Here is a 12,331-nt window from a genome sequence, read left to right as displayed (position 1 = left end):
TAAAGTGGGCCAGAACCATTTAGGGCTTTATAGGCTAAAGCCAGCACTTTGAATTGTGCCTGGTAGCAGACTGGCAGCCAGTGGAGCTGGCGCAGCAGAGGAGTTGTATGCTCCCTGAGCGCTGCTCCTATTAACAATCTGGCTGCTGTCCATTGGACCATTGGAAGCTCCTAGACAGTCTTCAAAGGCAACCCCACATAGAGCACATTGCAGTAGTCTATACAGGATGTAACCAGAGCATGGTTCATATGGGAATTCAAAATCAGTTTTTTATCATCAAAAACCAACATTGTGACCACCAGGCCACCTTACTCTCCAATAGAATTCTAATCAGTTCTAGATAGTTGTGTGAGTGCTTCAAAAATGAGAAAGTAAGGTCATGAGGATAAACACGGGTCAGGGTAAACAACTTGGTGTCCTTTAAATGGTTGGGTCTGCAGTTTGTAGATTTTTTTTTATCTAGCTTGAATCAAAATCAAGAATTACTGGATTGTCATTAAAAGCATCTAGAGAACACCAGAGTGCTAAGGTGAGCTGCAGGCACTCCATATATTACACTAAGAAGGAAATATATATATGGCACACCAATTGAACTATAAAATACATATCACATACACAGCAGTACAAATCCATTTTCTTGCTCATCTTTGGCTACCACTAAATGCTTAAATCACACTTCTCTGAAAGAGATAGTACTCATGTCTCTGTCTATTGCAGAGATGTTATGGGGATTAATTAGTTAATGTTTTAAGACGTTCTTCAAATTTTATTTATCTGAAAGTGTCATGGCATCTTAGTTGAGAGAGAAATTAGTTCATTCCAAAGTAGTTAAAGACCTAGTGGGAAGAAACGCCTCATGTAAATTAATGTTAATTTGACTAAGCTTTAGTTTCCTTGTGATCATTATTGCTACACTCCTCCCTTAAGAATCCATGAGCACATGTGCATGTCTGTACGCACATTTAAGTGTAAGCTGATATATCAAGTAGTGGTCAATCTTTGATACAACAAGGAGATGAGACCAAGATGGGATAAATTAAAGTAATAATTGTTCTGCTTTGATTTAATCCACGAGGCAGCTCTACTGTTTAAGTGGTCACTGAATTATGACTGGATCCTGCTGCTATCCATTAGTAACCAGGCTGGGGATTTTAATTTTGGATGCTGGAATGCAGGTAGTGGTAACACCAAAGGAAATGAAAAGCTTTTGATTATAGGTATAGTTGATTTTTCTTCTCTTTTCTAGAATTATTTTGCAAGTTTCTGAGAAAGAGAAGAGCAGGGGAAAATGTAAGTATGTTGTAGTACGATCTAGTTATTTTTCTCGCAATACCAGTGACATCACCAGAATTACTCAATTGGGTTTTTGTAACTGTTTTACAATAAGCTTTACATATAATTAATTTAGAGCAAAATATAGTGCTTAACACCTCCACAGCTTGCCTTCTACTGTCAGAGGATTTCAACAGCTTCTTCATGATTGCAGTTTGATTCAGGCAATAACTGTAGTTATCATATACAATAGAAAACATATGAACTCACATTTTTACATCTTCATTTACTTTTTAGTAAGGAGAACATATGCTCCTCCTCCCCATAATTATCCCAGAACATCTGGATTACGAAAAAGACAATATTGCTTTCTCTCTCTTTCCCAAAACAATCCTATTTTGATAAAAGTTAGATTACAATAGTTTAGAAACAGTGTCAGCATTACCATTAAGCAGGATAGAATTGGAGAGAAATATAATGGAGCTTGATAAAAAGAGCATTTTGGACCTCCAGAGACTTGTGAGAAAATCTACAGTTCACATTGGGGATTCATATATTTGCAAGAAGAGCAGGCCTTTTCCAGGAAATTAAATGAGTGCAGGGGAGCTTTTGCACACTTAAAACTTGTGTGGCAGCTGTACCCGTACCTTGGGAAATCTGACTTCGCCATGGTGATCCACATTCTTGTTATATCCCAGATAGATTACTGCAATGTGCTCTACCTGGGGTTGCCTTTGAAGACTGTTTGGGAGTTGAATCTAGTCTAATGGGCGGCAGTCAGAATGCTCATTGGGGTGGGATACAGGGAGCATGTCACCCCCCCTCCCCCCCCCCAGCTGCTGATCTGCTACCAAGCATAATTCAAAGTGCTGGTTTTAGCCTATAAAGCCCTAAACGGTTCTGGCCCAATTTATTTATCCAAACATATATCTCTCTATGATCCACCTTGGAGGTTGAGATAGCTGAGGGAGGCCCTGCTCTCAATTCCACCACCTTCGAAGGATAGGGCCTTCTCAGTGGTGGCCTCCCGTTTGTGGAACACACTCCTTAATGAAATCAGGTCTACTGTCTTTCAGGAAGAAACTGAAATCATGGTTGTGGGACCTAGCTTTTGAGCAGCAGTTGTGGTAGTTACAATTATAAAGGATTTGTCTCTTTTAAATGGTCTTTTCAACTTATGATGTTTTATTATTGTTGTTGTCATCTAATGGTTGCCGGTTGTAAGCTGCCCCAAGTCCCCCTTTGGGGGTGAGAAGGGCAGGATATAAATGTCTGAAATAAAAAGATAAATAAATAAATTGTAAATTGTGAACTAAAAACGTGCATCATTGTTATGTGTGTGTGTGTGTCATTCATACATACACACACACACACACACACTGTAAGCTGTACACATGAATACACAAATGAGGAAAATGTGTACAGCATGTGCATATTGAAACATGCACATATTTCAATATGGAAAAAAACCTGAAAGTGTTCTAACCAGATATAGGAAGACAATTGGTGGGGTTCATAGAAACACACCATTATGAAAGTAGAAAGCATAGAGACAGTGTGGCATAGGGATTTGAGAATTCGGCTATGAAGGACCAGGATTTATATCCCCACTCATCCATGAAAACACCCTGGGTGGCCTTGGGCAAGTCATAGACTATCAGCCTAAAATGATGGCAGTAGGAAATCTCCAATGAGAGATTGGCTACATGACAATGACAGCCTGAAGGCACAAAGCAAGAACAATGTCAGAGGGATCTCATAGCACTGTTGAGACTAACTCACAGGAAGAAAAGACTAACTTCTCAAAGAGAGCTGAGATACTCCACATACTCCTTTAGCACTGCTTCCAAACTTTTCCATATGCTCTGACTGAATAAGGCATCACCTGCTTATTCAACATGTTAAAGACCAGAGCAGTATAGGTTCCATATTTTGATGTTTTATGCTATTTGACAGTGCCCTGGTCCTTAATCTGCTCAATCAATGAAGAAGACCTGTGTGCAAACTTTACACAGTCCCAAACTGCAGATAGTTTTCAGAAACATCAGATAGTGTTTTCTCACAATGGAAAGAAATTTGCTGAAATTACATATTGCTTTATTTAAAAAGAAATAGCAAATAATTACATCTCTATGCTGTGTTCTTAACGACATATGATATTTTATTATTTACATCTATCTCCATAAAAGCAGAGAAGTCAACACAAAAACGCTTTTCCCAGCATAGAGAATGTGCCACAACAGAAACAGTGTCATCTGTTGGTTTGTACCTGCCTTAACACTTACAAATACACAAGGCCTTTTATGGGTAAAAGCCAGACTCAGCTACACACTGAGTAACCTATAGCTCATTATAACAAAGCCCTGGCAGATTCATAATATAGTTTGACCTTCTCCTATGGAAAACAATGCTTCTAATGTGCAGTCCAGTCAAAAAAAAAATCCCTCATTTAATTACTAGTGCTATTTAATAGTATTGTACTGAATTGCACAGTGGTGTATGACTCCAACTCCCCTCCTACTATTTGCATTTCACTAATTCTAATCAAATTTCAGGCATCACTCTCAGGTAAGCCAGCTATCCAACTTACCGTTGGTGCACTTTGTGAAAAGGCCAGCACAGACTCTCTTTTTGCTATATATCCATCAAAGCAGCATTAAGTAATTTTCAGCATTCCGCAGTTGGAAGCACAAGGACTTAAGTATATGATGCCTGTTGAGTGGGTGTTTAATGAATCTGCATATCGGTGAATTGAGCCTCCATGCTGGTTGAATGCAGCAGGAGATCAGAAATCCATCATCTTTAGCTACAGGGCATCACAGACTTATTTCTTGCACTGCTGCACTGAGCTGTACACCTAATGTACCAAGAGCAGGAAAGGTGCAATTGAAGCTTGTGTGAAGGACTGGTAAGACAATGTGAGGTGGCATCATGACTTCAGTTATGAGGAATAAAATAGGGGTTGATCTGTTCCCCAAGTAAACTCTTCTAAGTCGCCCTGTACTCTGCCAGAACAGAGTTGGAATCTCACAAGCAAAGGTGTAATTTAATTATGCTGAAGAATCAGAATCTGAACTCCTCCCAGGGACTGACTAACAAAGATTTGTTTTGCTGGATTTCTTCTGTGTCTTCTATCTGGATTTTGTCTTCTACATAACACCTTGTATTTGAGTCCTTTCCTCAACACCTTAGACATGATATTGCAGCTTACCAGGACCTGGGCACCATAAGAAAAAAAAAACAAAGGCAGAGAGGGTTTCTGGGTGATAAAGAAGGCGGTAGGATTCTTCCTCTGGGAAGGTTTATTAAACGTCTAATTACTAAGCCTATCTTAACTAAGCGAACTACTGATGCCTGACAAAGAAAATAGTAAAGCCTCTGTTGGGGCATTGTGTGTGTGTGTGTGTATGTATGTCAGGAGTGACTTGAGAATTGGCCATCTGCAAGGATGTTACCCAGGGGATGCCCAGATATTTTACCATCCTGTGGGAGGCTTCTCTCATGTCCCCATATGAGAAGCTGGAGCTGACAGATGGGAAATCACCCTGCTCCACAGATTCTGTCAACCTTTTGGACAGCAGTCCTGCCAGCACAAGGGATTTAACCCATTGCACCACTGGAAGCTCCTTGTGGGGGCATGACAGGGGTCTTATTACTAAATTCAGGAGGAAGATTGCCCCCTAAATTTCTGCAGACAAGGAAGATGGAGATTGTAACCCTACTATAGGCCAGTGGACACAGAAGCAGACTGACTTCACAGAAGGCTCACTACAAGATGTCCACACTGGAAATTCTAGTGCCAGACAAAGGTTGATGGCACTACCACTAAGAAAGAGACAAAAAAGTTCCTTGAAGTTTGTTCTCTCATACAGTGAGCTGTCACAGAGACTTGTCATTTTTATTACGTCTTATGTCTAGAAGAACAACATAAGCAAACAGCAAGCACTCCTACCAGCATAATTTCTATGCCATATCAAATCCCTAGAAAGAGACAGCAGCTCTACACCAAAGGGAACACACACACAGATCTCGGTTGGTGTCTATCTGAAGACTGCTAAACTACTGTGTCTTATTAAACATACTTACTGCAGCTCCTTTCTATGGTATGGGACGGACACTCTTCCACCACCAATGGCCATCACATTTAGACCAGGACTGGGGGATTTGCAGCCTACAAATTATTATAACTTTATTTGCCTTTTGCTGCCCCAACTATCACTAACCCCTGAGGCCCCTCATCACTGAAACAAGTTTGAGTCAAGAAATAGACCTCTAGGTGATTCCAAGACAATAATTTCCCTATTAAATGTTACTTGGGCCTCCTTCTGCACCTTGTTTTGGGCTCAAATTTTATTTCCAGAAAATCAGATGTGACATTTTAACCACACTTGTTTCGTCACAAGAGACAGATATAATCCATGGAAATAAAAAATTGTTATTGGTCCCTGGTCTGCCAAAGTTTACATTCCTTGATGTAAACACTCAAAAGACTTTCAAAATATCAAGAAATCATTACTGAACAGAGGGTCTCCACAGTAGTTGGTACTTCATATATAGAATGCCTTGCCTTGGCACCTCCATGGTCACTGCAGAGCAAAGTAATGATTTTTGTGAATGCTCCTAGCTCTTGTGAATATCTCTGTTATTAGTCTTCTGGAACACTATATGACCTCTCCCCCCTCCTTCCCCTTCTCTCAATATACATGTGTGTGAGAGCATGCGTATGTGGATAGATAGATGATAGATAGATAGATAGATAGATAGATAGATAGATAGATATAGATAGATAGAAGTATATTCAAAATTCGCCTTTGTTTTCTCTAATAGAACTCTTTGTGCATCCAATTGTTATTTTATAATGTTATATTTTTAATGTCTATTTTATCTCTTTCTGCTCCAAGTGTCTCAGAGAATAATGTTACCGGCTTGCTCTACATGAATACAACTAGCTAGCTTTTCGTGAGGAAACATCAACAAGCTGTTATGGGCTATTAACAAGCAATCTTCCCAAGGAAAGAATGATCACCCAGCAGTCCCTAACCATCTTAAAAGTATATGCATTTTCTAGAAACAGTCTCTAATGTTTATTTTTTATTTAAAAAACAACATTTCTACCTCACCTTTCAGACATGGTGTCACTTCATGTCGGTATCATTGTGATGAAGGCTGTAAGGAGTTCCAGGTAGAAATGAGACTTGAAAATCAGATTTTCTCATCCCCAATGGATGACAAGGGGTACATCAGTCAGTTCCCTTTACTGAGCATGTAAGCAATCTCTAGGAGTTTCCATTGTATGTAATAATCCTTGAATTCCCAGGGGATTTGCTTAGGTATGAACTCCACTAGAGGAACTAACATTGATTGCAAGGGGTTTTTTTTGTCTCCTTTTTCCATGCCTCACTTATCCCCCTTCAGTCTGTGGAATTGAGGCTAATCCGCTCCCTTCCTAACTTCTCCACAAAGAATAAACCATAGGTGCACTGATTTTCAAGAATACCAGATGAAAGGCAGCAAAACAAAGCTTCAGTGCACAGGCAGATGAATTATCTCTCCCTGTAGACATCAGCAGCACAATATCCATCATATACCACAGCTGCCCCAATCACTCTCTGTTTACTCTCCATGAGCATTTTGCATGCTGTAAATCACAGGGCATCGGCTGTGGTGAGGGGTGAGGTAAAGGCATGTATGGAAGCGCCTGGCCAAATTTCAGCCTTGCAGTCTAACCAACAAGAGGGGAAACTGCCCATCATCTTCATAAACACCCCAAAGGATGTGCCAATCTCAGTACAACACAAGGCAGGAAGCCTTGGACTACAACTCACTCAGCTTGCCACACCTAGACTTATAGGGGCAATATAAATGGCTAGAAATTCATGAGCCGAGTCATTCTAAAGGGTGCACCATTCATTTTCCCTGGGCTGCCAGCTCACTCACATCTGCGCTGTAAATCAGAAGAGAAAAGGTTTCGGAGGTTATAGATTCTTGTCATACGAAACAGATGCCTCAGCATATAAATCTCCAAAGTGTCTAAAGGGCTCATAATTAAAAAATGAATCCAAATGGATTTTCCATAAATTACATTTACAAAAGAAATTAATAAGATACCATTTTGCATTCTCCTCACTCGGTATGCAAATAGAAAAATTATGTGGCAATAAATGTCCTGTAATTCCCTTGAGCTGTAAGGAGTCGTGATGGAGGTTACTCAGGAGAAATGTCCAACTCAAGCCACATTTCATGATCATATTTAGCATTTATGTGTATGTCAACACTTTGCTCCACATGCCAAATACAGGTGGGATGCTCATTTTTTTAAAAAAAAAATCTTGTCATTGGCTTATATACACAAATATTTCAGAGAAAATATCCATAAAGAATAAAATTAAGCAAACCAAAATTGTGTGGAGATGATGCCACTGCTGAGAAGGAAGCTGAAACTATTTAGCTATGAAACTAAATGGACATTTAACAGGAACTCAAAGTCAGAATGATAAGCTCAAAGAAGGGGAGATGTCTACAGGAAATTGCACATACTGAAAGAAAGCACGCAAAACACTTTACAACAGATGGTTTTTAAATAGCATATGTTAAATGCATGCACTATTTCAGTGTCCCAGAACCTCCATATTAAAGCAAGTCTGGTAGCTGTCATTACCAAATAAAAGCTGTCAACTGCTTTAAGTTTTTGATATGACAGAACTATGGATTTTTGTCATATGGGAAATATGGACACTATCACAAGCAGAGACAACAGAAACAGGGACCTGATGGGACATTAGACAAGCAGAGAGAAACGCCTTGCATTTCCTCCACTCAACATTTTGAGGCAGAGTTGAAAACCTTTCATGATCTCCACTTCCCTTCTAGATCTTTCTCAACTCACAGAAATTTTTACTTCTCAAGTCAATAAACTACAGCACTACTATAAAATGATATCATTGTTGAGATGTGCATGTTAGCTTCTAGCTTAAACAGATTGTTGATCCTTCTCTTATTTCCTTCTTTCTCTGAAAGTCTTGCTATAGTACAGTATTCTAAGTCTAAGGAAAGTATTTAGGTTTAGCTCACATGAAGCTTATATTGACTAATATTTAGACATGTTATTTATCATAACATATTTGAAAAGTTGGTTGACTTCAGCAGTGTTCAGGGACTGAGCATTATATTATCATCATGGAGCCACAGGAAAGAAGGAGTTGTACTGACACACTATGGTGATAAAAAGATCCACAAATTGATTAGTTTTCTATTTGACATAACTATTTCTGAGAGTGAAATCTTATGCACACTTTTCAGAAGCAGGCCCCATTAAACTCAATCGATCATAGAATTGCACAAGTAGCAAATTAACATTGACCTGCTTCTATCTAAAATGTTATGCTGAGGATTCACTGTTCAGATATACAACTCACATTCATAAGATTATATATCTCTCAGCAGAGCTGACATGATGATATTTTGTTGAATTCAAAGTAATATGTGTTACAACTGCCCTAATCCCCCTACATCAGCACAAAGGAAAAATCATCCTCACCGCATAAATAATAAATAAGCAAAATATATTTCATCATGGCTACTGGACCTGTAAAGTGAATGCATCTAAAAACAATGATTTTGTGCTGATACAATTTTAGGTCATTAGTACATATTGACCAGACACAGTTGAGGTCTTATCCAAATTGAAAGACATTTTTTCTTACCAATATATTTTTCAAAAATTCTCATACAAAATCAGCAGCTTGACAACATCCATAGTAAACAGAGCCATTAACCCTAGAAACACCATGAGCCAGTATGTCCTAAATATGAAGTATTTTCGTGGAAGGAGAACCAATTTATGGAAAAAGAGGCCTATACATTTCAAGAAAAATAGTAATAAAAATACATGAACTAGAGCAAATTCTCCTAATGATAGTACAGCATCCTCAAGCCATATTTGTAACTTTGAGAACAACATTATTCAGTCTGGTCAAAACTTTTTTGTATGATAAGCTATTGTACATATTCTTGGGTGCTCCATTTATTCCAAATGACTAAGAAGTTTCAATGAGCTCTCATTGGATGACTAGAAATCAACTGAAACAGAAAATGTGAACTGAAACAGAAACTGAAACAGGAAACTTACTATGTGAAGCTGTAGAAAATCAGTAAGCCCAGGGGCACTGTCAATCCGAACCAAGATGCCATCTTTTACTGTTGTGCTGAACCCAACAGCCAGGCGATCTGTCCTTGTGCTCGGTCTATCATTCGCTGGCCAAGTGTAAAGAATGAGGCCTCCACTTTTCCCAAAGATATATGTTGCACCAGCTGCAAAACAAAAAGAGCAGAGAAAACAATGAATTAGTTTATTTAGAGGTGCCTGTATGATCATTGCATAAATACATTAAAGAAAGTTAAGTCCAAGGCTTAGGAGGCAAAATCACCAGAAATTAAAGACACAAACAAAATGAATTAATAACTAAGCAGACACTAAACAAAGATGTACAAACATCTCCAGACTTCTTCATAATGGCACAGGGCAGATAATGCATTGTCTCTAAAAGCTTTTGTATGTTGTAATAGAGTCCATTTAGGTTTCTTTTGCATTGAAATTCTTTTCACATCTCTGCAGTACACATTAAAACACATCTAGTCTTCCTCATTGTACTGTTGGTGGTTCTTGATGCTTCAGTCTACCATTCATAGGAAGGCTTTCACTGGGCTGAATATATTTAATATTTGCCAAATCACAATAGTCAATTGCAAGAACGATTTCTAAATTTTGAGATTCTGTGCTTCATAACAGCTTTGCTATATGGCTTTTTTTAAAACAAAAAAAGATACTGTCTCTGAGCACTGTTGAAAGCAATATTGATGTTTTTGGTGAATGTACATTAATTAACAAAAGAAAGATACAGCTATGTGGTAATTCCTTTAAGCAAAGAATTAATCACGGGAGAAAGACATAACTATACAGTTTAATAAATTGAACTGTATACAGTTTTTTAAAGTGTGCTTCAGGCACCCATGTCCATATTAAAACAAGCAAATTTTATCAAGCACCTACAATTTCATTGTCATGAACAAAAGCTGGAAAAACACCAAAAGCTTATTTCATAGCAAAAAAAAAACCCCAAAACAAAACAAACAAACCTGCAACCCTATTCAATCAATAGACTAAGTGTCTATGCTTAGCTGAGTTCATCCTCATGTAATTGCTCAGTGAACATTCTGGATAAAAAACTTGCATTCCAATAATTGGCATGGAAAGGGAATCACTGATATGGTGGGAGAAAATTAAAAATACCTTAATAAAATTAATAAATCTTGGTTCAGAAGCACTTTTGGAAGGGGACAAAAAGCTCACAGGATGGTTGCTTCATTCATGTCATGTTCCTAGACTTTCCTAAGGAGACAATATATTGAACCATATCGATTGTTGGTCTGATCCAACATATTTCTTCTTGTATTCTTACCTTATCCCTCTAATGCTGTGATTCCCAAATCACTCCTCCAAGTGTTTTGAACTTCAACTACCAGAAGTCTCAGCTGCCTTGTCTAGTGATCAGGGATGTGAGAAGCTGAAGTTCAAAACACCTAGAAGACCAGCGTTTGGGAAATAGTGCCTAAAGGGACTTTCATGTCTTGATGTCTATCACTTGCCTTCCCACTATTTGTTTCTCCCTGGGCCCATAACTACAATCTAAGGACCTAAAAATCTTGCCACGTTTGTTCTTGTTCTGTGCCTTTCAAGTCATTTTCATCTTATGGTGACCACAATGCACATTTCTTAAAGTTTTCTTGAGGGAGGGAATTTCTCATTGCTTTCCACTTGTCAAAGGTTGCTTCATGGGTCTCCATGGTGGAGCAGTCATTGTAACCCTGATCCGCAGAGTTGTAGTCCAGTGCTCAAATCATTACACCAAGCTAGTTTTCCTTGACCAAATTGTGCTACTGCATACTTATTTCCATTATGTGATTATAGTCTCCATATAGCACTTAGTACAAATCTCAGGAACACTCTGTCATACTTGCATATATGCCAGCATATACTTTTTTCACAAGTGTTAGGTGATATGTTTCTAAATAATGTTTCTAAACATTGTGGAGTTCAAGAAACCTTCTTTCTTCCCCATCCTTCCATTTTAGCTCATCTTATGCAATCTCTCAATGACTCTTTTCACTCCTTAACACTCCTCACTCCTTTGAACACCTCCTACAGCTCCAATGCTGCATACTAGTCCATGTATATATCTCCTTCATTGATCAGTTATTGATAGCAAATTTTGTACCTCTAATTCTGTCTGGTTCTGTGGGGTTTTTTTCCTGGGTTCCACTGTGCTGGATGTAAGGTTTTTATCTCCTCTGTTTGTCCCAAGAAAACCAGCCATGCCTTCATATTAATTAGCGCTGTCTGTAATAATGAATTAATACAGCTCCTCTCCGTGTGTAGACAATTCAAACTGCTGACGGTGAATGGAAGAACTCTCAATGATTGCCTGCTCTCAATTATTACCTAATTATTATGTTTCACATTATACTTGCTCACAACATGACACAATACAAATCAGAGCATGAAATAAATTGCCTATGGTAGTCTCATTGGCGCCTGCTGGCAGTGTGGCACACATCATCACAAAAGCAATACCTCAACATGTTTTTATTTTCCAGGTTTTTAAATTTTGTTTTGTTTCATTAGATTTGTTTTGAGGGTTTTTTTTTTTGCTAGTGACATTCTAGGTGGAACTCTGCTCTTCCACGTCTCCATCCTGTATCAAGACAGCTTGTACATATCAGCCACAGCATAATCATAAACTATATTTTCATACATGTACCTCTTTGGCAAAGAAGCAGAAAAATTAGGGCAAATGAAATAGAGGATGCATCTACACTACAAAATTAAGTTTGACTTCACTTTAAGTGCCATGGTTCAATGCTACAGAATCATGGAAATTGTCATTTTACAAGATTTTTCACCTTCTCTGGCAAAGAGTACTGGTGCTTCATTAAAATACAAGGATTCCATAGCATTGGACAAGGGCAGTTAAAGTGGGGTTAAACTGCATTAATATTTGCA

At 38.4% G+C, this 12,331-nt stretch overlaps 1 protein-coding gene across 50 annotated transcripts in view; it reads right to left on the bottom strand.

Moving 5' to 3' along the window:
* NRXN3 (neurexin 3) overlaps positions 1–12,331 on the bottom strand; it is a 1,474,105-nt gene that overhangs the window by 392,859 nt on the left and 1,068,915 nt on the right. For all 50 annotated transcript variants that reach the window (XM_067462930.1, XM_067462932.1, XM_067462927.1 and 47 more), the window contains one exon: positions 9,401–9,582. In XM_067462930.1, the coding sequence (XP_067319031.1) occupies positions 9,401–9,582 (182 nt within the window). The remainder of the gene's footprint in view (positions 1–9,400; positions 9,583–12,331) is intronic.

This window comes from Anolis sagrei, chromosome 1, assembly GCF_037176765.1.
Source record: "Anolis sagrei isolate rAnoSag1 chromosome 1, rAnoSag1.mat, whole genome shotgun sequence".
NCBI lineage: Eukaryota > Metazoa > Chordata > Lepidosauria > Squamata > Dactyloidae > Anolis > Anolis sagrei.
This window is presented reverse-complemented; position numbering and strand designations above follow the sequence as displayed.